We start from the raw sequence: 25750 nt of genomic DNA on the forward strand, positions 1-25750 counted from the left end.
AGCAGTGAATTTTTTTTTGTTTCATTACTATTGCTATTTCATGTTTGTGTTTGAAGGTTCTTGATTCAAGTCCAGTGCCTGGGATGGTGATCACCCCTTCTGAAGGGGTGGTACCTGTGGGAGGCTGTGCTGATCTCAAATTCAGCTTCATTCCAAATTCAAAAATGAACTTTGATACAAGAGTAGAGGTATTCAAATCTGTATGCTTGTATGTTGAGATGAGTGTACAGTTGAGCACTGGAGTATTCCTCCATTATTCTAACCAATGTGTGTGTGTGAAGGGGCGGGGGGGGTGGGGGGGTGGGAGAGATTCTCACAGTTGTTGATGGCTAGTAAGCTGTTCAAAGCACCATTGAGACCAATAACAGAAGTACCTAAACAGGCTCTCACTTGAGCTAATTCATGTCATACTGTTGGCAAGCTTCGGAAACTAACATTTCACTGTTTTCATAGGATCATATAGACATCTGCACAGTTTCAGTGTTTTATGGAGTTGCAGGACTGAAATATTCTTCATTTTTTCTGACTACTTTTTTGTTAAAATTACAAAATGAAGTCAACTCAGAAATGAATAATAAATCTGATCTGATAATAGGAGTACAATAAACACCTAATCCTTGTTTGTTTTTTGTGTTTGCTTCCTGAACTCATCTGCAATCAGATAAGTGGGGAGGAAGAAAAGAAAGGATTCTACAGTTGGGGTTGATCTTTGTTACCTTTTTTGACCCCAATCCCAGATTCTCCATCTTCTGTGGCTGCCTGCATTATGCTCATTGAATGTAGTAATCATTTTTTTTTTTTTTAAATTCATTCCACTTCTAACAAACATTGCTGTAGACAACATCATCTGTTTTGCACCAGCAGTTCCTTCAAGTATTCTATGATTTTGCCCACAAATGTGCGTGCTAGTACTCATGTTTGCTGAGTAGAACTAATTCATCCACTCAGCTTTAACCTGTTAGACGATACTGCTCATTCTAGTGAAAAACTTCTTGCCACATTTGTTTTGTCTGCAGAAGACTAGACTTTTTGGAACTTTATTGATGACATTGGCTATCTAGATCTGTTTTTTTTTTTTTTTTTTTTTTTTTTTTTTTTGTCCGTTTTTACTTATTCATATAGTTGTGACTGTTTTGATGAGACTTATGTTAAAGTGACCTTGTCAACAATCACCCTGTTCTCTGTTAACTTAGGTAGCAATTCGAAACGCGGGAGTATTAACGCTTAGGATTAGTGGATTTGTAGAAATCCCTGAAATAAATATTGATGTGGTAAGTATGAAGACATTCTACCAACTGGTAAGACTTGTAGTATTTTGCATTGCCTTGATGTCAAAGTGCTTCATTTCTACTTTGTATTTTCTGTTTTATTTCCTATGTTAACTGCCTGAGAAAATTATCAAATGAAGGAAAGTAACTTAGGAAGAGAAAAACTAAACATACATGTAAAAGTTACACTAAGGGATACCTTTAAACTTTGAACTTGAACACTTGGGAAAAATAACTATATTAAAACAGAGAGGATTTCTTTAAGTTAGTTACAGAGAAAAATGTAGGACAGAGATAAGTGGATCCACCGATCTATTTATTGAAAGACGAAAACCCTCCTGATGGTACAACTGGACTTCTATATTGAATTCCTAACTGTTGCGTTTGCGATCTTGGAAAGAATTTCAAGATAAGGGTTAGGCAAGACATTTTATCAACTGAGATGCCTGCCTAATGGTAAAAAATATAATTTTTCAAATTCTATTCAACTACAGTCTTTACTTTACAACACTTTGACTGCCTTTTTTTTTTTTTTTTTTTTTTTCTGTAAACTTACAGGAACTGTTTAATTTTGGTGGTGTTTATGTTGGTGCTACAAAATCAATTCCATTTTTACTGCAGAATGAAGGACACGCATGTACCAAAGTGCTGTTCGATTTTATGAATTGTCAAGATTTTAAACTTAATGTTAACAACCAGACAGGTATTGGCTTTTGCTGTATTAACTTACACTGAATACAAAATGGAAGAAAACTATAAAAAAATTTCTGGTATACCAGAAATAAAATATATTAAATATATTTATAAAATATATTTATAAATATATATTTATAAATATAAATATATTTATAAAATATATTTATAAAATATACCATATAAAGGAATACCTAAGACCATCATTTTATATGAAACAGTTGTTTATAAAAAATGACACTTGTTAAAACTAAGCATTTGGAAAATAGAGCTTACTGTAGATTATTATTATTTTTTTTAATCTATGGTTGCAAAAGCATTTAAAAATGTCTGAATACCCTCACACCAATTAAAATAAAATTAAAAAACCCCCAAACTAGAATGTCAGCTATACTTAGATTCTATTCTTAGACTTTTACCTATTGTTTTGATAATATTTACTTTTAAGTTAATTCATCATCGTTATAGTGTTCTGGACGGTGCAAGGTGTCTGTGAGTTCAACACAGGATCTCTTTTACGTAGTCCCCAAATTAGAATGGCATTAGAGGAACATGAGGAATTTGGCTGCTATTCTTTGTGTCTTGATATGACTACAGTTTTTATTCTTTATTTGTTGCTCATCCCTTTTCTAACTCAGTCCTGTTTGTGCTGCACTCAGACATGAGAGATTTTTCAGCTATGTTCATTCAGCCTCTTATCCCTGCAAGCTCAGGAAATTGAAACATTTTATTGTGCAAGCCACTATTTTAACTTACTTCTAGTTATATTCTCATGTAGAACTAAATTTGGGTGATCACAAAAAATAATCTGATGAGAATAAAGGCGTCTCCCTACCATGTAACAGATTTCTAATGGAAAGTGAAGGCCCTTAGTCAGTCATCTTAACTAAAGGTCTGTAAGACTGTCTATGACAGACTACTAGCCAGCCTGAGAATTGATTCATTACAAAATTTCTAGATCAGACTTTGTGCTTGAAATGAGTAATGTTACATCCACTGGGATCCCATATTGTTCAAATGGCTTTGTCACAGAGCGAATATTGAACTCAGAGGAGGTTTACTTCATACTTCTGTCAGTGTTTTAAAATTGGACCCAAAAGCCTAAAGAATTAAGGAAGCCTTACTGGTAAAGGCCTAAAAGTCATTTAGGGGAAAAAAACTTGAGCTGAGTATTTAATGTCTTTAATGAAAGTTACTGTTGATTATCACTTCTCAAAATTACCTCCAGAATGATTACAAAAATATTATGTTCATTCATATCTTGATGATAAATATTTGCTGTGTATATATATCTGTGTAGGACGTCACTTAGAATTACTGGAATTATTACAAGAATGATATTTAGTGCAAAGACACCTGTAATGTGGTTCTGACTTTTGTTTGACAGATGTTAGCAGCTTGTCTTCAAGGCCTTATTCGCATTCAGTTACTTTAGAGGGGAAGTCATCACTGCAGTGCTCATTGTCCTTCACACCAAAAGAGGTAGGCTTTGATATTATGAACCTCAATGAATCTGCTGCATTAGTTGAATTTTCACCTTAAATGAATTTTAGAATCCTCTTGGAAGGGTCAACAATATTTCTTTCTCATCTGTGCCTGCCTGCTCTCCCTCCTCTCAGCCAAGCATTTTAATCATTGAATAATCATTGAATAAATTTAATTGCATGCACCAGTACAGGCTGGGGGAAGACCTGCTGGAGAGGAGCTCTGCTGAGAGGGACCTGGGCGTCCTGGTGGACGACAGATTAACCATGAGCCAGCAGTGTGCCCTTGTAGCCAAAAAAGCCAATGGCATACTGGGGTGTATTAAAAAGAGCGTGTCCAGCTGGTCGAAGGAGGTGATCCTCCCCCTCTACTCTGCCCTGGTGAGGCCTCATCTGGAATACTGTGTCCAGTTCTGGGCTCCCCAGTACAAAAAAGACAGGCATCTCTTGGAAAGAGTCCAGCGGAGGGCCACTAAGATGGTGAAGGGCCTGGAGCATCTCCCCTATGAGGAGAGACTTAGGGAACTGGGTCTGTTTAGCCTTGAGAAAAGAAGGCTGAGAGGGGACTTGATCCAGGTTTATAAATACCTGAGGTGTGGGAGCCATAGTGGTGAGTCTGGTCTCTTTTCAGTAGAGCATGGGGACAGGACTAGGGGTAATGGGATGAAAGTACAGCATAGGAAGTTCCGCACAAATGTGCGGAAGAACTTCTTTACAGTGAGGGTGACGGAGCACTGGAACAGGCTGCCCAGGGAGGTGGTGGAGTCTCCTTCTCTGGAGATGTTTAAGACCCGCCTGGACGCCTACCTGTGTGACATGGTGCAGGGAGCCTGCTTTGGCAGGGGGTTGGACTCGATGATCTCTAGAGGTCCCTTCCAACCCCTACAATTCTGTGATTCTGTGATTCTGTGAAAAGTTAATTTCTGTGTTCAAATCATCATTCAAATAATACTTTCATACTACAGCCTGCCTCTGGTGACACTGTGGTTTTCCTTCTCTCTTACCATTGGCAGCTTAGATTTCTTGTGCACCAGAAAAGCATTATGAAATAACTAGTAGTGTAAATTTATAATGAATCTGCTTCTCTGAGCTGATTTCTCCTATCAGATTTTTCAAAAAAGAGCTATTTGAGACCAAATTAATTTCCTGCAATAGCATACCAAGCAAGCCATGAGGTTAGGTGAGAAGCAGTAGATGTCCTGTCTTTTCAGTATTTTGACATTGATGCAGCATTCTCATAAGTGTACAATGGATGCAGTGCTAGGATAATTGTTTACAAAACTGTGCACAGAATAATACCTACTATCAAACATAATAGAAGCTCGGTAATGAAATTGTTGACATTTTTATTTAGGTAAGAAGCATCAATAATAGAAAAGTAAGATGGCGGATGTGGCACTAGATATTGCCACTGGAGTAATACCTGTATGGTACTGCATAAACGGAACTGAGATTAAGAGAATATTTTATATTATAAAAATCACAGAATGGCATGGGTTGGAAGAGACCTCAAAGATCACCAGTTCCAACCCTACTCACACTAGTGGCCACGCACTAAAACAGGCACCAGATCAGGTTGCCCAGGGTCCAATTCAAACTGACCTTGAAATCTGTAATGTCAGTGTGAGAGACAGACATATAAATCAAAGGAAGTCATATAAATAGAAATAATGTAAGTAAAACAGCTAAGATAATTGTTAAGTGCTGACAGTACCTGGAACACTTTCTGTTTGGGGTGCTGTGCTTAGAGAAGGAAGTGGATCAATAAAAACAATAGAAATGATTCGAAGTCCAGAAAGTTAAATAAGAGTATTGTTAATATATGGTAGTATCATTGTAGTAGGTAGGAATGAATAATGAGTATAAATTATGATGACAGGTAGGTTAGATTTGAGATAAAAACTCTCTGTAGCAAAAGGGGTCAAATTTTGAGATAAATTATCTTGGAATCTCCATTACTGAAGACTCCAAAGAAGGGTTTTGACAAGGCTAGGAATTCTAGGCTCTTGTTTTTGGCCAGAGAATGGAATAAATAATCTCTACGTTTAGTGCATATGATTTGTACTTTGTTTCCTAATAGTTGTTGGAGTGAGCTATCAAAGCTTAATAAATATTCTTTATGTAAAATTCAAAACAGTTGAACAATAACTACATAGAAGTATAGATTTTTGCCATATCATGAAATTGGAACATGGAAATGCTATCTGCCTATCTCCTTTATGAGATGCATATAGATATTGTTATCATTGCATTTTTGCTTCTATTTTCCTCTTCTGTCTTAGGTAATGGCATTTATCTCAAGTTATCACAAGTTCAGTTTTGTCTCTAATTCTTGCCATGGTCCAGACTGGTGAAGAGTGAGTGAAATGCTGTGTGGTGCTGAGCTGCTGCTGGGTTTCACCACAACAAAAGCCTAGTTCATTTTGATTTTTATTTTACTAGCAAACTCCTATGAGGTGCATATTTCTTTCTGTAAAAGCAACATGTTCATATATCAATCTCTTAAGCATATTTTTCAGCTTAAAGTAGTGATAAGTATTGAAATCTTTTAATTTTTTTCTTCTTTGTTTACATTGAAAGATTGTAATATAGACATGAGAAGCAATCTCAGTTAGCATCTGTCATGGAGTCCTTTAGCCTCTCTCTTTTTTCTCTCTTTTGTACAAGAGAAGTAGGCACAGTGTGTTAGCACAGTGAATATTTGCTCAGTGACAATTTTTGGACCTTTGTTGTCACTGTGCTTTACGAGGCTGGATGATACACCTGCTGGCAGCAGTGTCATGTAAGTTCTAGTAAGGAAAAAAGGAAAAACAAGGTGTAGGAGCGTGCTTAAAAAAATAAATAAAAAAAGTCTGCTGGAAAATAGCAAATTCCAGCATCTTGGAAAAAAGACAGATTACACAGCTGTGCAATAATGAGGCCCATGAGAGCTTTGATTGAGATAAATGGAGAAAGTCACACCTGTCAAAGCTCATTGCTTAGGCTTTATACAGGAAAGTGGCAGGTGGCGTTTTATTTATTTATTTTTTGACTTTGATAATAATGGAATTGTTTATTTTTAGTGAACAGAATTCACAGGTAAGAAATTAATCCTATGGAAAACCAGATGGGAAACTGCAAAATACTCGGAGTATTGTTGATGTATCATGTCTGTATGCTACTCTGTGGTTTAAGGTTTTAAATAGTGGATTTGAACACTTGTTGCATTATTCATTATGCTGCTTTTAAGTGATAGCCAGGAAGTTTAGATTGCATTAAAATGTGTGTATATTTTAAGAAAAGGCTTATACGAAGTCTTAGAAGTTGAGTATGTATATCTTGTATTCAGCTACAGTATATAAACATTTGGTTCTTCAGTACCATCTTATTGTATTGCTAGGTTTAAATTTTAATCAGAGTGATATATATGTATCAAAAATATGTATTTTAATGCATGTTACAATTCTGGAATCATTGCTGAAGTTTATTGTGTTGGTGCTATGAATAAATTTTAAAGTGATTCCTACACACACAAAAACCAAATTGGTGATTATGAATGTTCACGATATTTGTACAGTATGCTAATTATGTGATAAATACAACAATATTTTCCTTTACAGATGTTTTAAGTTAATTTTAAGTCTTAGTTTACTGGTTGACTGTGTAAAATTGTACTGTAAGAGCAAGTCTTGTAATTTTAGGGGGATACAATGTATTCTTTGTGCTGAATAAAGTATTTCATTCCTGGATTTGAAAGCAAAATTTTTGCTCAACTTTGTTCCCCCCTCAATCTGATAATTCTGCTTAATTTTTTTTTTTTTTAATGCATTCATTTTATTTTAATTGCCTTTCTATTCTCATGGGTTCTGGGGTGACACTTTCCCCTTTTGTTTATTTCAGCGTACTTAGTACTTAGGCCTGAGGCCAGAAGGCACTCAGCTATGTTCACTTTCCAGTGTTTGGCTTAGAGGTATCATCTACTTTGTGACCCAACTGTGGCAGTTTGAAGAACTCAAATGAATTTAAGTAGCAGAGCTTTCTTGATCAAAAAAGTTTTCTTAAAATTCTATGACATTTATTTAGCAATTTTTAAGAAAAAGATGTGTCTTTCTTTCTCTTGTATGTGACTACTAAACGAAAGATTGCAGAAATATGTTTTATTTAAAGATTTGTTATCTTCTCATGGCTTCCTACACAAGTGTATCTCTTGGAGGTGAACACATAACAAAAAACCGCTTTGTTGCACATGACCGTTCTTTTTAAAACTTCTTTTGAAATATTTTAATTGCTGAGATTCGCACTTTGCAGATCTGGTCTCCTTTCCAATTAATGTGCGTAATTAGATTAAATCAGGATAGGTAGAATATTTCACATTATGTTAATAACCCTGAGTGTTTGTGAAACAACTCATACTAGGCTGCTTGTTTCTCATCCTTTTCTCCTTGTATCCTCTGGTTTATGAGGTTAAATGTAGACTTAAGAAAAATATCTCAACAGAGAAATAACCATGAAGTATTCATGGACTGTTTAAAATGCAACTGTAAGTCCAGTAATAATTTAAGAGTTTTTGTTTGATTTTTTTTTAATGTCATTATTTTTGTGCATTATGCAATATAAAAGTGTTTTTTCCATTTTTAAGTAATAGGGATTGAAAGGAAATTGTAAAATAAATCTGTTTCAAGTACATTTAAAAAGAAAAATAATGATTATGATTGCAAAGTAAGTAGTAAGAAACAAGAAATTAACTTTCAATTCTGTTTCAGTAGTGCTCGTGCATATATGTGATTATAATAGAGTTTCTATACATAAATATGTGAGTCATTTTGAGTGCACGTTAGTTGAAGTGAAGTTAGTGAATCAAAGGTACGTATGAATCAGATAGAAGTTATATGACTTATTCAATGTTATACAAATCCACTTCTGTGAGTAGTCTTAGCTCTCTCTTTACACTATTGTACTTCAGGGCAAATGTAGGTTTTCAGTGAACACGAAGATCTACATGTAGTGAATTGAACTGTTGCTTTTGTTTGCCAGTACAAAGCAAGTAAAACCCTTGCCTCACAATAGAAGGAAAACAGATTGGCCTGATGTTGGGGATGAAGAACAAATTTTGTAAAGCTGCTTTGGAAGAAAGAAAAAGAGATTCAACCTCTTACTGGCCATCATAAATGCACAAAACAGTAGTGCTATAGGCACTGCTCTTTTGCACAATCAATTAAGTCATAATATATTTTAAGCATTTTAATCTTGCCAAGCTTTCTAATGCTTAAAAAATTGTATCAGTATATTTGTAAGCCTGACATACATGGTAAGAATGGAAAGGATTCCAGATCAGTTTTTTATACTGCATTGCTCTGGCAGTAGTACTCTGAGTATTAGAATCACTCACATAGGATGTATGTGCTGAGATGTGTGCTGAAATATGCAGTTGTCTTTCTTTATGGTAAGCCATACTGCTACAGAGCAATTGGTATATGCAGCAGATTGCATTTTACACATTAGAAAATGTATGCTAGGTACCTGTGACCAGTGTAGAAAAGTTGTACAGCTTGAGGAGTGCAATAGAAGCTTCTGATGGTGTCTGGTCTGTAAATTTCAAACAAGATGGTTGACCTAGAGAGTCCTTGAAAATTTCTCTCTCTCATTGTTGCCCTTTCAAGTTGTTTCTTAAATGTGCATTTTAACAGCTACGTTACTAAATAACCAGGTATTCAGTTTTAAATTATCAAAGTTCACATTCGTTTTCAATTTAAATAATTTTTTATGGATTTTAGAGTCTTGACATGTAATATTCTTTAGTTTCAGTTGTGAGTAAAAATGTTTGTCTAAAGTTGTAAGGAGCCACTGTTATTAAGGACAACATATTTCAAACATACTTTGTAGTGAACGGAGCTTCTACCTCCATGAGGAAAATATCCTTTTTAGATTTTTTTTCTTCCATTATTTGCATATTACATTGAGGTAATGTGGAATATTTTATGTGGGTGGTTTTGTGATATTAAATACAGAAGTGCATTTAAATCATATCAGGCAATTTCTTGTTCAGTCTTTGTTAATGATACAACTCAATATTAGTTACTAAAAATGTCATTTACCATCTTAATTTTGCAAAGTGCAATTCTGTGTTATAAAATCTAATCATAAAATCTTTCAGATCTGAACCATCAGTGATAACATGAGTGCTGTAATTTTGCTAGAAAAAATTTTACTTCGCTGCGTTTTGACATCTTACTAAACACAAAATGTTCCATACTGTTCAGCACATCTTACTCACCAGGAGCTTGTGTTCTGACTTACAAATGCTGCTGGAACTCCAAATGTTATAAATACTATGTTCTTGATTCTCATTATCTAAGTTCCACATTGAATCTGTTGCAGATGACTATTTGCCTCATTTTCTGTGGTAGGACTATTTTTTTTTCTTTCATTTATATATTTTGCTCACTACCATATATACAAAAGTAAAGCATTCCCTGTGGTATTTGGAAGCTTTTATGTGATTTATATCTCCTTTATATACCTGGCTTTGCTGCATATTTAAAGCAGCACACAGATTTTGTAGGCCAGAATCCTTTTTGAAGATTGCAGTGTCCTTCAAGGTGAAAACAGCAGTAGAATTTGAAGTACCCCAACAGTGGCTTTATGGTAGAAGGCTGGGTTTTTCTTATGTTGCCCTTTTTATGGTTATCCATTGTGTTTGTTCTTTTTCTTTTTCTTTTTCTTTTTCTTTTTCTTTTTCTTTTTCTTTTTCTTTTTCTTTTTCTTTTTCTTTTTCTTTTTCTTTTCCTTTTCCTTTTCCTTTTTCTTTTTCTTTTTCTTTTTCTTTTTCTTTTCCCCCCTTTTTTTTTTCTTATTAGTCTGGAGAGCATACTACATACTGTAAAGTTTGTCCTTGGAAAGACAGCATGAAAGGCAAGAAATACCTTCTTGAAAAGTTCACTGTGAAATAAATTAGGCTTCTGAAGTGCATAAGCTGTGTGGGCAGAAGGGAGGAAGAAGTGAACTTTCAGTAAAATTAAGTACTCTCTACAAATTCTGTAAACCTCACTTATGTGGGTATGTTACTGCTGACATAAAACTGGGATCAAAACCAATGGAATTTGGAATCTTCAAAGTCAGTGAGGTTCAGTGATGGTGGTTTTAGCAATGTCTGTTTTAACTCATGCTTCACTTGATGTCTGAGCCTATGTTGTTTATGCTGATTCTTTCTCTTCAACATTTGAAAATGACATTTTAAATTTATGCTGCTTTCTTTCCCTCTCATTGCTCATGCTTATATCACAGTTCCAACCTTTATCGTTGCTCATATTGCAAAGGAGCATAGCACGGTGACTTATCAGAAGACTTGTCTGTAGCTGTGCTGATAACCCTGATTCCTTTGAGCATACAGTTTTTTTCCTTGGTGGGGTGAATATGGCTTTTCACTGCGTAGTTAAACAACTGATAATGAATAGTAATAAAAGTCCTATTAGCACGATCTGTTTCAATGTTAATTCTGATAATTATGGAATAGTAATAACAAACAAGGTGGTTCAAGAAATATCAGTGGCATTGGGAAAGTGACCACAATGTCACTTTATGTCCTTTAGGTGGCGGCATATGAATTCATCCTTCCAGTTAACCTTTGTTGGTATGACCTTCAATGGCAACAGGAACTCTTTGCATCTGTGACTTCTCTTGAATCTGAAAAGCATGGCATTGCTCAGGAGTCAGAGAGGTTGACTGTGCCCATTCCAATCTGTATAGTTAAAGCAGTTGGTAGGTAAACTAGGAAACTAAAGAAAGTGGTGGATGCTTACATTTGTGGTGATGTTTTTTGCTTATGTTCTAATTCCAGAGAATTACCATTTAACTGCACCCTCCTCCCCCTTAAGAAAAAAAAAAACCCACACAAAAAAACAACCAACAAAAATCCCACAAAAATGGTAACAGAAGGCTGAAAATTAAATTACTGTATAATTTGTAAGTTTCCTGGAAATGTGAAAATTTTTAAAATGTAAATTTGCATTTTTAAACATATATAAAACTGTGCTTTCTGTAAATCCCACCACATATGCCAGGATATATGATTTATTTATTTATTTATTTATTTATTTATTTATTTCCCTATGGCCATTTTTCTATATCAGTTTTTCATTTCTTTGATTTAAATAAAAACAAAAACAAACAAAAATAAACAACAAAAAGAAAAACCAACAACAACAACAACAACAACAAAACAAAAAAACCCAAACCCCTAAAAGACATAAAAATTCAGTTTTGTTCCAACTCCAATTAGTATTTCTGGTCCTTAACATACAGATCTCAGCACTGACAGCAGTTCATCTGTGTAGAGAGCTGGTATATCATTCATGATCTTTCTCCTGTCTGTGAAAACTAGTAGCTTTAGCTATATATAAAATCCTTTTAAAATGCCTCTCTGGCTCTGATCCCATCTGAGACAACAATTTAGTCTTTTTGCTTCTGTTTGCTTTTACGTGAAGAACTGCACTCTTCTGGCCCTTCCGAATTTGTTAATAGCCAAATTTACAGACAGTGTCTGTAGTGAGATATATATATCTTAAACAATTTTTCTCTGTTATTGTTAAAACAGTTTTTGTTTCTCTTTCATTTCCTGTCTGATTCAATCAAATATATAAACATCCATATGGTGATTATTTGAATTCAACAGCTTTTCTCATCTCAGTTTTTAATTTGTATTTACTCTCTATTTGAGAATGAGACTTACGTGTTGAGTATTCTTTCTGGAATGTTGTTCACATAAGGTTTACAAAATCTCAGGAGCACTGAAGGGTACCTGGTTGATAAAATTCATAATGTGGGCTATGAGCAGCTCCTATTTATTTTTGTCTTTAATTGAAGCTTGCAGAGGAAGTCTTCCTTATGCAAAACTTGTCTTAAGGTGATCTCAAGAAGTTCTCTCAGATGTCTTTGGAATCATTTAAGATATGAGGGAGGTAAATTCACATTAAATGTTTCCACATATATTATGTTTAAGAACGAACAGAATAAAGATTACTATGCATATTAGTATGAGGTTAGCACAGATTGTTCCTCTAAAAAATTATGAATCTGAATAACTACTAGAAGTGATTCATGAATTCAGAAAAAATCCCTTTAATTTTCCATTTTTACAGAATTTATAAATCTTACAATAAATTTAATACTCTGCCAAAAGTAACTGGAGTGCAATTGAATAAAAGGTTTTTATTCTAACTACCTGTATTGGTAGCCAACAAGAAGCAATCGTCTTTAAATAAATGTATAATACTTTCAGTATTTTTTTAAATAATTGGCTGTAGTTTCTATTTGAGTATTGGAATTACATTCTTATGGGACGTTCTGGGGGACTGTAAGGAGATAGTCTAGATAAATAAGTTGGTTACTCATTATTTCATATAATTACACAGATACAGGCAACCAGTTAGATTGTTTGTACTACTGAAAGGAAGTTGATTATTACTACATTTTAAAGATTTGAAATTCATCTGTTGTTGATTCATCATTTCAGATTATCGCTTTACAAATTATACGTGGGTAAGAAGATGTTGCAAGTTCAAACTTTTCATTTGGCAGCATACCTAATTCTCACTACTTTGCGTTATGGCACATTTATTTTCCTTTTTTAACATTTTAAAAATTAATTTTTATTGTTAAGAAAATGAGCGAATGAATATAGCTGAAGTAAGTGCCTGAAGATATGGTAAAGTCTTCTTTTAATGGGCATTGCTTTTGATCTCAAGTATGCTTGTTGTAAGGGAAACTGTTTATCACAGCCTGAACCTCTGATTAACCATCTGAGGCAAGTGACGAGTCATCTGTGGGAGTACAGGTGAAGGTAATTAAGCTGTGTTCCCGGAAGGGGTGAAGCTTGGCTCCACCTCTCCTAGATCCCATTTAAGGGCTGACCACCTTTCTGGAGATTGCTCCTTTGTGGAGTTTCTGTGGTGAGCCTCAATGTTGGGGAGCCTCCATCTCTTCTGAAAGCCTCAGTGTTGATAAGTCCTTCCATAGATATCCTCTGGCTATCTATTTACTCTATAATTACAACGATACCCTTGTATTTTTCCAACTGTACACTCGTGAATATAGTTGGAATGTTCTTGAATTCATCTGTAACTGAAAAATCATGAGACTGTTTATAGCATTCTTACACAAAGGAGAGATGCTATACACGTGGTAGGTGTAAAATTATAATCATTTGAATGTGTCTGAAGGGTCATTTTCAGTCAGAAACTTACCTTTTTTTTGAAACTTTTTTTTTTTTTTTTTTTTTTTAAAATATGGGAACAATAAAATAAACCATAGCTTTAAAAAAGGGGGAGAAGAAATTCTATTAAAAATGTTCAGGAACAGTTATTTTGTGAGGGCATTTTGGGGATCTATTTGCCAGAACAATACCCTATGAACATCTTTATTTCATTTTTTCAACAGTACTTAAATCACCACTGGAGTTATCTTCAATGGAATTTAAATTTACACGACATTCAAGTGGTTTGAATATTCCTGATGAAAGTATGGATTCTCAGGTATGTAAACACAAGTGTTATCGCCTGTGTCTTTTAATTACTTTAAAAATGAATTGGAAATAGTTGTATTTTGGATCTTAAAATTCACTCATGGTCTAAATGTATGCATTTGTATGCTTTAAATATTTTTTAGCTGTCATTGTGTTCAGGTTCTGAATTTGTTTTGTCTTTAATCACTCCAAAGCTTCTAGAACTCAGGGCTGGGCTCCTTCTGCCTTTCCTGATGCACTGGAAAGCAATGGAAAGCATTGGCAGCATGAAGGAGAGCTGCTCTGTGATAAAGGGATGGATTATTTAGTTGTTCACACTGTTTTCTGACTGGGTGGGGGAAAAAAATGGTTTTGGAAACCTATTTTGAACTTTTTGTAATTTAAATATTCAAAGATCTGTGAGTCTTTACGTTGTGAGTTACGTTTTCAGTTCTTAATGTTCTTCATTCATATCAGCAGAAGCTGTTTGGCTAAGTAACCCATGATGTTTTGATCTGTTTATCTCACAATTTTTTTTTTAAATTTTTTTTTAATTTTCCCAATTATAAAAGGCAGTGAATGTGGCAAACAACTGGAAATCGTTTAGTCTGTACTGATGGGCATACTCATTTCCTTGCCTTACAGTAAACTGTGTTCTTAATTTCTTTCTAGTACTTTATTGCTTTCAATGTGATCTGATTGCAAAAGACTGTGAGAAGCATTGTGGTGCTTGCTGCTTTTCCATCTTTCATCATGCCCTCTTTTCTCTGTTTTATATTTGCAGAAGCTTGACTTAAAGAATATCTCAAGGCAGCAGTTGACATGGAATTTGACTTGTGACGACACAGGCAAAAATATAAAAGACAGTGTTTTTAAATTTAGTCAGCAATCAGGATTTCTTGATCCAGGACAGAAAGTCAGTATCACTGTGTCCTTCTGCTCTTGTAAGTAATCTTGTTAGTTCTTTTACAGATACTTTGGAAAATTTTGTCGTTTTAATAGACTTCTTTAAATCAATTTTTGTTGTGAATGATGACTAGCACTTGCTTTCATGATCTTTGAGTTAATGTGAATAAAAGGCTTGTCGAAGGTCTGAGAAAATAAGACACTGCAGACCTAACAAAAGCATTGAGTCTGCTTTGCATGTAGGACACATCAAAGGCTGGGATACCTGAATTGTTTGCAGTACTGTCTGTTAAAGTACACTTGGGTAAATGCACTCTAAATGCTTAAGCTTTCCAAGAATACTTAGAATGTATGTGGTTCTTTGATTTTTATTTTATTTTTTGAATAGGCAGAACTTAAATAAGAATAGAAATTTCCTTCCTCAAAAAATGTAAAATCAGTTAGGTATTTTATTTTCTGAGTAGTCTGCTTACCTGAGCATGCATCAATTTAAGCATAAGATACATTTCTGACAAAGCTTGGGAGCATGTAGTAAGGTGACAATCAGCAACATACATCAAAAGAGAAATTGCAGAAAATGAATATTAGAATTCCACAGTATACACACATGAGTGTTTTGCATAGAGAGTAATGTAATACTGTACTTGAATTGCTGAAGCCTCTTATGGAAATCAGAGTGGCCTACTGGTGGCCCCAGCATTGTTGATAAGAAGGAAGCTTTTCTTTATTGGTTGGGTATGATATATTTAATGTTGATCTGTGTGCATATTATGAATGTGCAAAAGCAGTATTTATTGCATACATTGTTTGGAGTTGTTTGCTGTACTTCACAAAGTTTTTCTGTTATGTTTTATCTTCTTGATAGCTTTTGTTTTCAGCCTATGGTTGAGCTGTGATTTTTGCCTCCTGAAATGGAGAAGTATATATATTACATATAATGATCTTTGCACAGCTAATTGAAAGATGGTTTGATTTAAAGGAGGAAACAATCATTTGTGAAATGGTTGTGAAAGTTACATGTTTATATTCTGAGAATGTATTAAGATTATTAGTGTGCCTCCAGTGGTGCAAGTGGTAGGAATGCCGCCTTGCAACACCGGAGGCCTGGGTTCGAATCCCCCCTGTGGTGCAAGTGGTAGAAGTACCGCTCTGCTACACAGGAGGCTCGAATCCCGGGAGTTGGACTCAATGATCTCTAAGGTCCCTTCCAACCTGCATGAGACTGTGATATTGTGATACTGTGAAGATTGAAGCGAAGAACAACATGCAAATAAAATACAATTGATTCAGTAATTTGAAATATTGTATATGTAAATGCGAACAAATATATAGAAGGAACACTAGTAAGTAATTAACATTTGAAGTCCTTTGTGTTTTCACTGTTTTTCTGAATCTTTTATTTACAGAAAATTGTAAATAATTATAAAAGTCAATTGCTCTTAACTTGATGTTCAATGTTTTCCCATGATCTGTAGCCCTCTTGTAATTCATCTTCATTGAAAATAATTACTCTTCTAATAGAAAATCAGGTAGAACAAAACCCATATGATAGATGCAATTAATGAAGAGTTTGTAATAATGAACTTCATAGGTATACAGTGTTAAGTTTTACTATGCGGGGAAGAGCCTTGAGTATGCTTTGAAGTAATTTGATCCAATGTTCCATGATATTTAGATTAATAATTCATAATAGCATTACTAAATGTGCCAGTAAATTAACATTAATTTGGTGCCTCTGTAAGTTGGGTTGATTATGTAACAGTCAAAATGAACATTACAACATCCATCTTCTAGAGTTTTTCCTACTGGAGTGAAAGGTTTTATGACTGACTTCTCACAGTTCCTGCATTTTATTTTTTCTTTCTTTTTTTTAAGGGCTTCAGCTTCTAACTATGTCTAACTTCTTTATTTACAATTCTGTATAAAAATGTACACAAATTCTTCACTGGCATCCATTTAGTTGGAAATGGAGAAAAAGTTTACTGGAGTATAATGAACAATTTCAAGAATTTGTGATAAATTCTTGGATTTCTGGTTTTCTACAGTTATTCTAAACTTTTTAAATCTTCTGATATAATTCTTGCTCTACGTTAAAATACATTTCAATTAAGAAACAGGACTGGTGGTTGTTCTTGAAATTTCTTACTGTAACTTTTTTAGTTGTTGAGTTTATAGTAAAATATATTTTTAAAACTTTTTAACAGCTTGTCCTGGGACATATGCATCTGAAATGTCAGTGTGTGTAAATAATAATCCATCACATTACAAAGTAACATTGTCTGGTACGGTCAAGTCTCCAACAATACGTTTTGATCCTCCCTTTCTAATGCTGATGCCAGTTCCTCTGGGTGTGAAAACTGAGATGGCCTTCAAAATTATTCCACAAGATTACTTAAGGTAAAAATATAAAAATAAATTTAATACAAAAATTCAAGTCATTCTTGTTTTCTCTCCTGAAAAACTGAATTCACTTTTCTTTGTGAAGTCAAGTGCAAGTTACTTAGAGGGCTGCATCTGAAAGGATTTAATATTTGCCTGGGCTGACTTGCATTGTCATTTCAGAACTAGAACCTAAAATTACATAACCGGGGAAAGAATCTTTATATTTCTTGACAAATTTCCACTTCATATTGCTGTTGTTGTGAGTATTAATTTGTGATGATGCAATCTAATGTATATGAATGAAAGATTTAGGCTCAGGATGCCTCTGAGAAAGCATCAGTAAGGATGTAACATATAAGTCTTTTAGCACAGTGAGTAAAAATTTCTCTTCATTTGGATGTTGAGCTATTGTGGTTAATCCTAAAATGCTGAGATACGTTTGTACAAAACAAATCTAAGGGAAGCCTTCAGTTAGTTTCACTTGATGTGTAAATCCAGACTGAAGTTATTCTTTATTTAATCGTAAAAGACAGTTTCATAGATGTATGAATCTGTGAATCATATTCATTACTCTTATCCTTTGTGCACAATCACCATTGCTATTTATTTTCAATACAGCAAATCACGAATTCGGGTTGAACTTCCAGATCTTGATCTTGGTGATGGGATTTCACCTTTTTCTATGTGGTTCCCAGACGGACAAGATATTCTTCTTTCATCAGATGGCACAAATAAGGAACTAATTTGTCATATCAGCTTTACATCATCTAGTCCAGTGTCATTTTTAGGGAATATATACTTCACTGATAATGATGAAAACAGGTAATATGTGCAATTCAAATTCACTTGGGGGTATGGTTCAAACTGTCAGAGGAGAATATAAAACTGAAATTGTAATAAAAATTTGTTGGCTAAAGGCAAGCAAGAATAATTCTGGAAAAAGAAAAAAACTTAAAAATGGTCATGTGTTTTTTTTTTTTCAACTGGTTTACAGTTCCTAAACACAAAGTTCAACTTTGGTCCCTAAGGTAATATTTATCTAAGTTACCATGTTAAGGTCTTGGTTTATTTGTACCCTTACTGGTAATTCTGTCTTCTAAGATTACTTTGAAGGCACGTGCTCTTGATTCAACAAATCCCGATAATTCCTATTTTGAAGTATTCTACTTCTTGTAAAATGCCTTATTAAAGTGTTGCAGTCCATTCTGTGCTGGATTTCAGTGTGGTATATGATTTTGGTTTGAGTCAAACTCCAATGTCTGAAAATTATTATTATTATGAAGTGTTTATGACAGTGTAGAGTATCTTTTCTGGTTTTATCCTGATGGTAAGATGTTGACGTTTATCGTATATTTGCAAATATTTACATATTAGAAGAATCACACAAATTTCAGTTCTATCAAAAGCTTCAGACATTCCCCTTGCACCCCAAAATTCAAGAAGACATATCGGAATAACTTAGCAGGCTTATAAGGGATTTTAGTTAATTTTAAGACTAGTAAAGTAGAAATGGTTAGAGGTATTCACCAAGTAAAGATGGGATGACAAGGGCAACTGCATTACAAATCAGAATTAAATTTTGCTTGAAAGCAGCATATGGTGAAAAACTGTCCAGAAGGTCTTCTCTTCTGGTAAATGGAGATCAAATACAGTATTGTGTGTTAAATATTTGTCTGTTTAGTTCATCGCTTTCCTTTTTGGGATGAATAAGTATATGCATATGGAGAAGAGTGTGACAATTTTGTGATGAAAAGCTGTTCCTGCAATTTATGTTTTCAATAAAGGGTGAAATATCACACACTACAGCATAGAATGTGCTTTTTTTTTTTCTTTCTTTTTTTTTCTTTTTAGCATAATATTATTTTTATAATATTTTCATTCATAATATTTATAATATTTATTTATTTATAATATTTTATTTATATTTTTATAATATTTTTAACATAATATAACAAGTTTTATTTTGTTTTGAAGCGAGGGCTGCGCACACTTCAGTTGTAGCTGCTTATATTGGAATATATATATATTTTTTTGTGCAGGTCATTAGTCAAGAAACACTTTATTTAGCTGTAAGATTTAATTATTGTGTAGGATGTTATTTATAAATGTGTGATAAAGCTTGGAGTAATTATGAGGAGAGAGTAATCTGGGAATATGATGAGACCTGAAATACAGCTGCTGAGAAGATACAATATTTAATTAAAAATAACTTTTTTATATTGTACACAAGCAGCTTCTTAAATCTTATTATAGACAAATAATCCTTTCTGCTTTGTGTAATAAGATCTTTTCCATATTTGTCATTAAAATGAAATAAAGGAGAGCATCCTCAATTTAAATGCAAACTTAATGAGTTTTTGAAAAAAAGGTGCAAAATAAAAGTCATCATAATAACATTAAAAGGAATCCATGTCTTTTACCATTAAGATGCTTTGCTATTCCTGAAAATAATTTTTTTTAATCTTAAAAATGTTGTACTTTTTAAAAATGTGTTGGTCTTTTTTTTTTTTTTTTTTTTTTTTTTTTTAAGACAGTACTAACTATGTTGGTTTGCTGACACATACTTGGTTTCCTGTCAATGAGCAGAACACTTTAGGAGCAGCTGATATAAAATATGAATAAAAATGAATGCAATAACACAGTATCTAAAATAGTGCGTGCTGTTAGTGTGGTATCTTTGTTGTAGGATGGAATTAAAATGTTTACCTATTTTGGTAGAATATATCCTGTCTTTAACTCCATGGATAAGGATGCTACTTATGCTTTACACTGTTTTACTTTTCTAAATCCAGGCTTAAAATTCCAGTTGATTTGCATAGTTCATATAAAGTCCATATAAATAATAGCATTTTTTCCTGTAAATTAGAGTGAATACCATGTAAGGGATAGATACTGTTAAATTTGGCATCACCTTGACATCGTGTTTGCCTTTGACATGGCAATTGTGTTTTACAGGAAAAATAACTTTCTGTGTAGCTATAAGAGGAAGTAGATAAAAAATATATTTGTCCTCTAGGCAAGTAATTCACTGTGCATAGATTACATTAAATGGATCATAAGAAAATGTATTAATGTTTATTTAATGACTGCCTTACATGAGAACTTGAAGTTAATTTCAATTACTGCTTTTAATCTCTATTCCTCCTTTTGGCTCCAAAACAGAGTAAATGACATTTAATTTCACAGGGCTGATATAAAAAAAGATAACAAAATTCAAGAATGTCTTGATCGAGTATAAAAGAAATGGAAAAAATATTTAGCTATGACAATTATTTCCTCCATCTTGAAAAATCTAAATTAAAGAAAGTCTTTGAATGTGATTTAACATCTACACTCAAATACCATCGTGCTGTGCTGTCACTCTCTTTCCTCAAAGGAACAAGGGGTAAATATAGGGGGAAGGGGAGAGGGAGGAAAAAGCAGTAAGAAATAAAAGTGAAATAAAACCAAACTAAAAGTACCTTCCTCCCATTCACATTCTGCATTATCCATCTTGAGAGGTGCAGTGGTCCATAACTCTTTGCCTGTGCTGCTCCTCCCTGGTCGCTCTCTGCCCCTTCCCTGTGTGAGTCCTTGCCACAATGCCATCCTTCCTGAACTGTTCCCACATGGGCTTCCTGGAGTCTGCAGCTCTCCCAGCAGTTCTGTAGGGGAACAGCCTACTCCTCCATGGGCCTCTCCTGGATGCATGGGTCACCCACCTTTGTGGTGGGTAGATGCATTGCTGTGATCATTGATGACACAAATATGCTGTAGTCTGTGGTCCCCATGTTCCACAGCTCTCTGTCACTGAGCATCTGGAGAACATTATGCTATTTCTGATTTTGTTCATGTTTGGAAGTTCAGGAAGACATAATGTGATTGACCTTAGCCTCTAACAAAATTGTAATAATCTGAGATAAGATCATTAAAAGGTAGCCAGTTACTAATTCCTTCCAGTTCTTTTCTTGTCCAAGGTCTCAGTGTTTCATGAAAAGAAACACTTTCACCTTCTTTGGGAAATGTGCCTAGACTTTAGCTTGGCAATCTCTTTTTAGTAGGCTTACAGCTAGCAGCTGCATTTAATTGCTTTTCAGAGACAGGGTTAATTTATTTCATAAAATCTTTTTTAACTCTTGGAGATTGGGATGAGTGATATGCTCATGCTCCATAGCAAATAAATTCTGATGTGGAGGTATGCTACCCTTCCTGTTTCAGCATGTGCAACCTTATCCATGTACGTATTAAACCAGGATAAAGAAGAAAAGAAGCGGGTCTGAGTATTTTATTTCTGTCTTCTTGTATTGATGTATTTGTTTGACATGGCTAAATAGAAAACTGTTACCTTGTGTTTTGTTTTGAACAGGTTTTTACTTCGGGTTGCTGTAACAGCAGAGAATTGCCTTCTTACCATACACTCGTATTTGGCTTTGTGTCGCTCTGAACAACAGATTACTTTGATAAGCAGTAAGTAGTCAGCATTCTGCCTCTTCACGTTATATAATGCCTGGTGCATCTCCATTATTGTTATCATTGTTTTCAGTATGATAACAAGTATGCTATCCTTAGAAAAGTATTTTGCTTCATTAATTACATAGGGATGCTGCAATTAAGTATTTAGAACAGATGAATAGCTTCTATTTTCTTGTTGAAATGAGATAAACCCATATAGATGATTAGATATGTGTATTGAAAAATATTATACAATAAAAAAATCTTGAAGTATTATGAAGTTTTAAAAATATAAGAGCCCAAACAATAGATGCCAAATTAGCATAATTTATATTGTATTGATAGAATGTGGTTATAAGTTATCTCTAGGCCAACAGCTAGATATTTTTTGAAGAAAGCAAAGGAGAAGAAAGCTACATGATGTTATGGTAAAATGCAGTTATTAAATGACTTGTAGGGATGGTTTCCAGTATTTTTAATTACTGTTCTAGAAGGCTGAAGAGCATAACAGTATTTTAAAACCTATTAGAATCTATCACAGACTAGAAATCTGTAATGTGTCTCTCTGGCTTCAGCGTGAGCAGATCATTCCTTAGAGTAGATTTCACTTTGAAGACTGGTTTCTAAGATTGCTTTGACTTAAAATACGTGTTACTCAATATCTGAGAGGAATGAGTTCATACTTGTGAAGCTAGAAAAGAGATTAGCAAGGAGATGTAATTATTTTTTTTCAGATACAGATGATAGTTGATATATCATGCATGGATCATGTTACAAATTAATGAAGATGAAGAAGTGGAAAAGTATTGTCTATTATATTTAATTATTTATTTGGTTTTTGTGAAGTACTGGTCATTTTTCCAGAGTTGCTTTTTGGGGAGGCTTTGTAGCTTTCCCTTGAGGGCGAAGCCAAAGAGTTTAGGCCATTAAAACTGAATATTTCTGTTCTTTATTGATTTCTTATTAGTTTGTTTACAATGTCATTTTATATGGGCTTTGAAAAAAAGAATTGTTGCTAAATTCCTTGAGTCCATCTTATGTCTTAGTACAGATTATTTTGGTGTGAAATGCAGTTCAGTGTGACTGAACAATATTTGTACAGCATAGTGCCTTTGAAACCTATGTGGAAGTAAAGGCTTACTGAATATCTAACCACATGCTCTTTGTTTTTGTCTCATGGACAACCTTGCCAGCAATCAAAAATAAAATTAAAAAAACCCCAGAAACATACAGAGTTTGTCCTTCTCTTTTGGGTGTGTGTATGTCATTGTCATGGTTTTGTAATTTGCATGGATACTTTTATTGAATGTGCAGTCCACAGAAGAAAAACCTGCGCGGGGGGACTCCAATGGATTTCCATTGGGAATGACAGTCTTTAGAAATCACACTAGGTTACTCTTTTGCTTTGGAGTCTGATATCAAAAGTAGCTAGCAGAGAGCCTTTTGGTCCTATGATAGGATGTTAGGTCAGACTGCAGTGTAACTTGTGTGGATCTAGCTTTAATATTTGTAAATCATGGTGGAGTTTATGTATAGGTACATGAACTCTGATCCAGTAAAGCTTTTCTGCAAAGTGATGAATGCATGAATATAGTAATACAGTATTAAAGCATGAAACTTGTGCTGTACCAATATCTATTACTGCATGTTCTCATTATAAGCCACTCTGCAGCGTAAAATGTTCTGCATTCATCTTTCTGGTAGATAAAAATATACATTAATGCATTTGCTTTAGCTTATATACTGATGGTAAACCCCATCTTGAAACCTAGTTCTGTGTCCTGTTTTATGCCATGTAGTTCTAAGATGTATTTTTTTCAAGACTATGCAAGTGAGGTTTGTCTTTCACTCTGAATATTTCTTGTGCTTCTATTTATAATTTTTTTTTTTCTATGCTTAATATCTGCAATGCAAAGGAAGAGTGTTATTTATGCATTGGTATTTGGGGGATTTATTTTTCTTGTATTTGAGTTGCCTTATGATCTCAGGATAAATTTTTTTCATGGATGCGTGGAAATTAAGAAACGCAGTTCCTCATGCCTGTTCTTACACAAATGTACCACTGTGAGATTTATTTTCCTTTACATGGTCATTTTTTAAAATGAAAAGTGGAATTAGTAAAATCTTGTCTTACATATGTTCATATTTATTCTAAAGAGAAAACCATTTGTTTTGAATATATATATATATTTAATTGGCATTTAAGACCAGAGAACTTGAAAAAACACTCAGGTTTTTGGATGTGTGTTCAAAAATATTATATTGTAAAGAATGCCTTTTTTGAGGGCTGCTTTGAAAGTAATGCCTCTTCTGTTATTATGTTGATCCATGACATCAGAAGCAGCTGTTGGTGGTGTGGCAGTGGGGGTTGAACCTTCCTGCCGATGTTCTGTTGCACATTATTGCCATGTGACAGATGGTGGCAGAGGGACAGTCTGACACAACGGTATCTGATGTGGAAGTGCATATGAAACAAAGGTGTGTTGTTTAATTTCTCCATACAGAAAAAATGGCACCCACTAACATTCATCAACCCTTGCTGATGCTTGTGGAGAACAAACAGCGAATGTGAGCATGGTGAGGCAGTGGGTGGTGCATTTCAGCAGTTCTGGATGACTATGCAGTTTCTTATGACCATGGCACGCAGACTCATTCACCACTGTTCAAAATGCATAGCTAATGGTGGTGGCTACTTTGAAAAATAGTTTTTTTTTTTTTTTCCAGCTGAGAATTTTCTCTATCAATTAGTGTATTTGTGCTCTTTGTACCTGCTGCGGTTTCCATGGAATTAAGTAGGAGGCATTACTTTTGGAGCAACCTACATGTAACAGTAAAGAAAAGCATTGTTTTTTGTATGCTTAAATTATTAAATTGCTACATTTTATACTTGCTAGTAAGCCTGTATTTAAAACATCCTGTACCTTTATGTATCAAAATTAGTTATTTGTAGAATATCTGTATTATCTATAATTGTCAGCACATGTTAAAGCTTTGCACTGCCATATCCCATCAGCCAGTAGTAGTTATGCTGGCATTTCAATTGTAGAATCAGAGTCTAGATTAGTACACAAAACAGCTGCAATCAAAACTGTCAAAAGATACATTTGTGGTCAGACTTTAATTGTGCTTACTACATAGGATAAGACTGTAAATGCTCTTGAAATATTGCAGTGTATTAAAGCCAGTTAGTCACCCAGCACATCCCCTTAGACTTTCATGTCATGATTTTTATTTCTTTTTTTTTTTTTTTTTGACATTTTCATTAGATCTGCTTTACCAGCTAAATTTGAAAGTCAGAGTTTCTGGAAAGTTGCTTATGTCACAAAGAAACTCTTAAGAGTCTAGCTCTTTTTCTACCTGAGGGTCTAAATCCCTTAATAATATTTGGTTCACAATTCATAATTCTCAAACTAGCACTGATCTTCTACTTGCTTTATAACAAGTATGCAGACCCAGATTGGATGTGATATGGTTAATGGAAAAAAATATGCACATACTGTTTTTTATTCCCAGTCTAATGACCAAAGTGAGTTTTTCATCATTAGACAAATGAGAGGTTCTTTGACTTAACAAGAGCATAAAATAAGGAAAAGTACAAAAGCAGGTATCTATTCATAAACTGTTAAGAGTACTGACAGTAGAAGCAGCAGTTGAGTATAACGCTAATCTTGTTTTATAGATAAAGACGGCAGTAGTGGAGAAGTTGTTCTGCATCCATTTTGTTCTCCTCAGTCACTTTCCCACAGTAGTTCCTCAACTTCCTTTAGTCCAGCTGATGTAATATGTGGTTCCTGGTCAGGTATGGTACAGCTGCTCACTTTAACCTCTTCGACCTCTTGCAACTGCTTTTCAGTTTATTACTGTTCACTATTTTAGATCAATACATTTCACATTTGTACCCTATGCTAAAAAAATGCTTCTGCATGCTTGATCAGTGAATACTGGAGAGGCTTTTTCTCCTGTGAAACCATGGCAAACCTGGCCTTTTTTTTTTTTTTTTTTTTTCTTTTCCCAGCAGAAAAGACTCTCTTGATTTTTAACAGCTTAAGTAGAAGGGAAAGTATTTAAAAACAAACATTCAAAGAATATAATGGTTTCATTTGGAATAA

At 34.2% G+C, this 25750-nt stretch overlaps 1 protein-coding gene across 1 annotated transcript in view; it reads left to right on the top strand.

Moving 5' to 3' along the window:
- The window catches only part of CFAP47 (cilia and flagella associated protein 47), a 227488-nt gene that overhangs the window by 28704 nt on the left and 173034 nt on the right, over positions 1 to 25750 (top strand). The window contains exons 18-28 of the mRNA XM_015884388.3: positions 57 to 188; positions 1194 to 1271; positions 1827 to 1971; positions 3349 to 3443; positions 11014 to 11182; positions 13859 to 13953; positions 14707 to 14866; positions 17033 to 17225; positions 17829 to 18032; positions 21556 to 21656; positions 25321 to 25440. Coding sequence (XP_015739874.2) covers positions 57 to 188; positions 1194 to 1271; positions 1827 to 1971; positions 3349 to 3443; positions 11014 to 11182; positions 13859 to 13953; positions 14707 to 14866; positions 17033 to 17225; positions 17829 to 18032; positions 21556 to 21656; positions 25321 to 25440 — 1492 coding nt within the window. The remainder of the gene's footprint in view (positions 1 to 56; positions 189 to 1193; positions 1272 to 1826; positions 1972 to 3348; positions 3444 to 11013; positions 11183 to 13858; positions 13954 to 14706; positions 14867 to 17032; positions 17226 to 17828; positions 18033 to 21555; positions 21657 to 25320; positions 25441 to 25750) is intronic.

The sequence above is a fragment of the Coturnix japonica genome, chromosome 1, assembly GCF_054131305.1.
Source record: "Coturnix japonica strain WE chromosome 1, WE-NBRP24, whole genome shotgun sequence".
Taxonomy (NCBI): domain Eukaryota; kingdom Metazoa; phylum Chordata; class Aves; order Galliformes; family Phasianidae; genus Coturnix; species Coturnix japonica.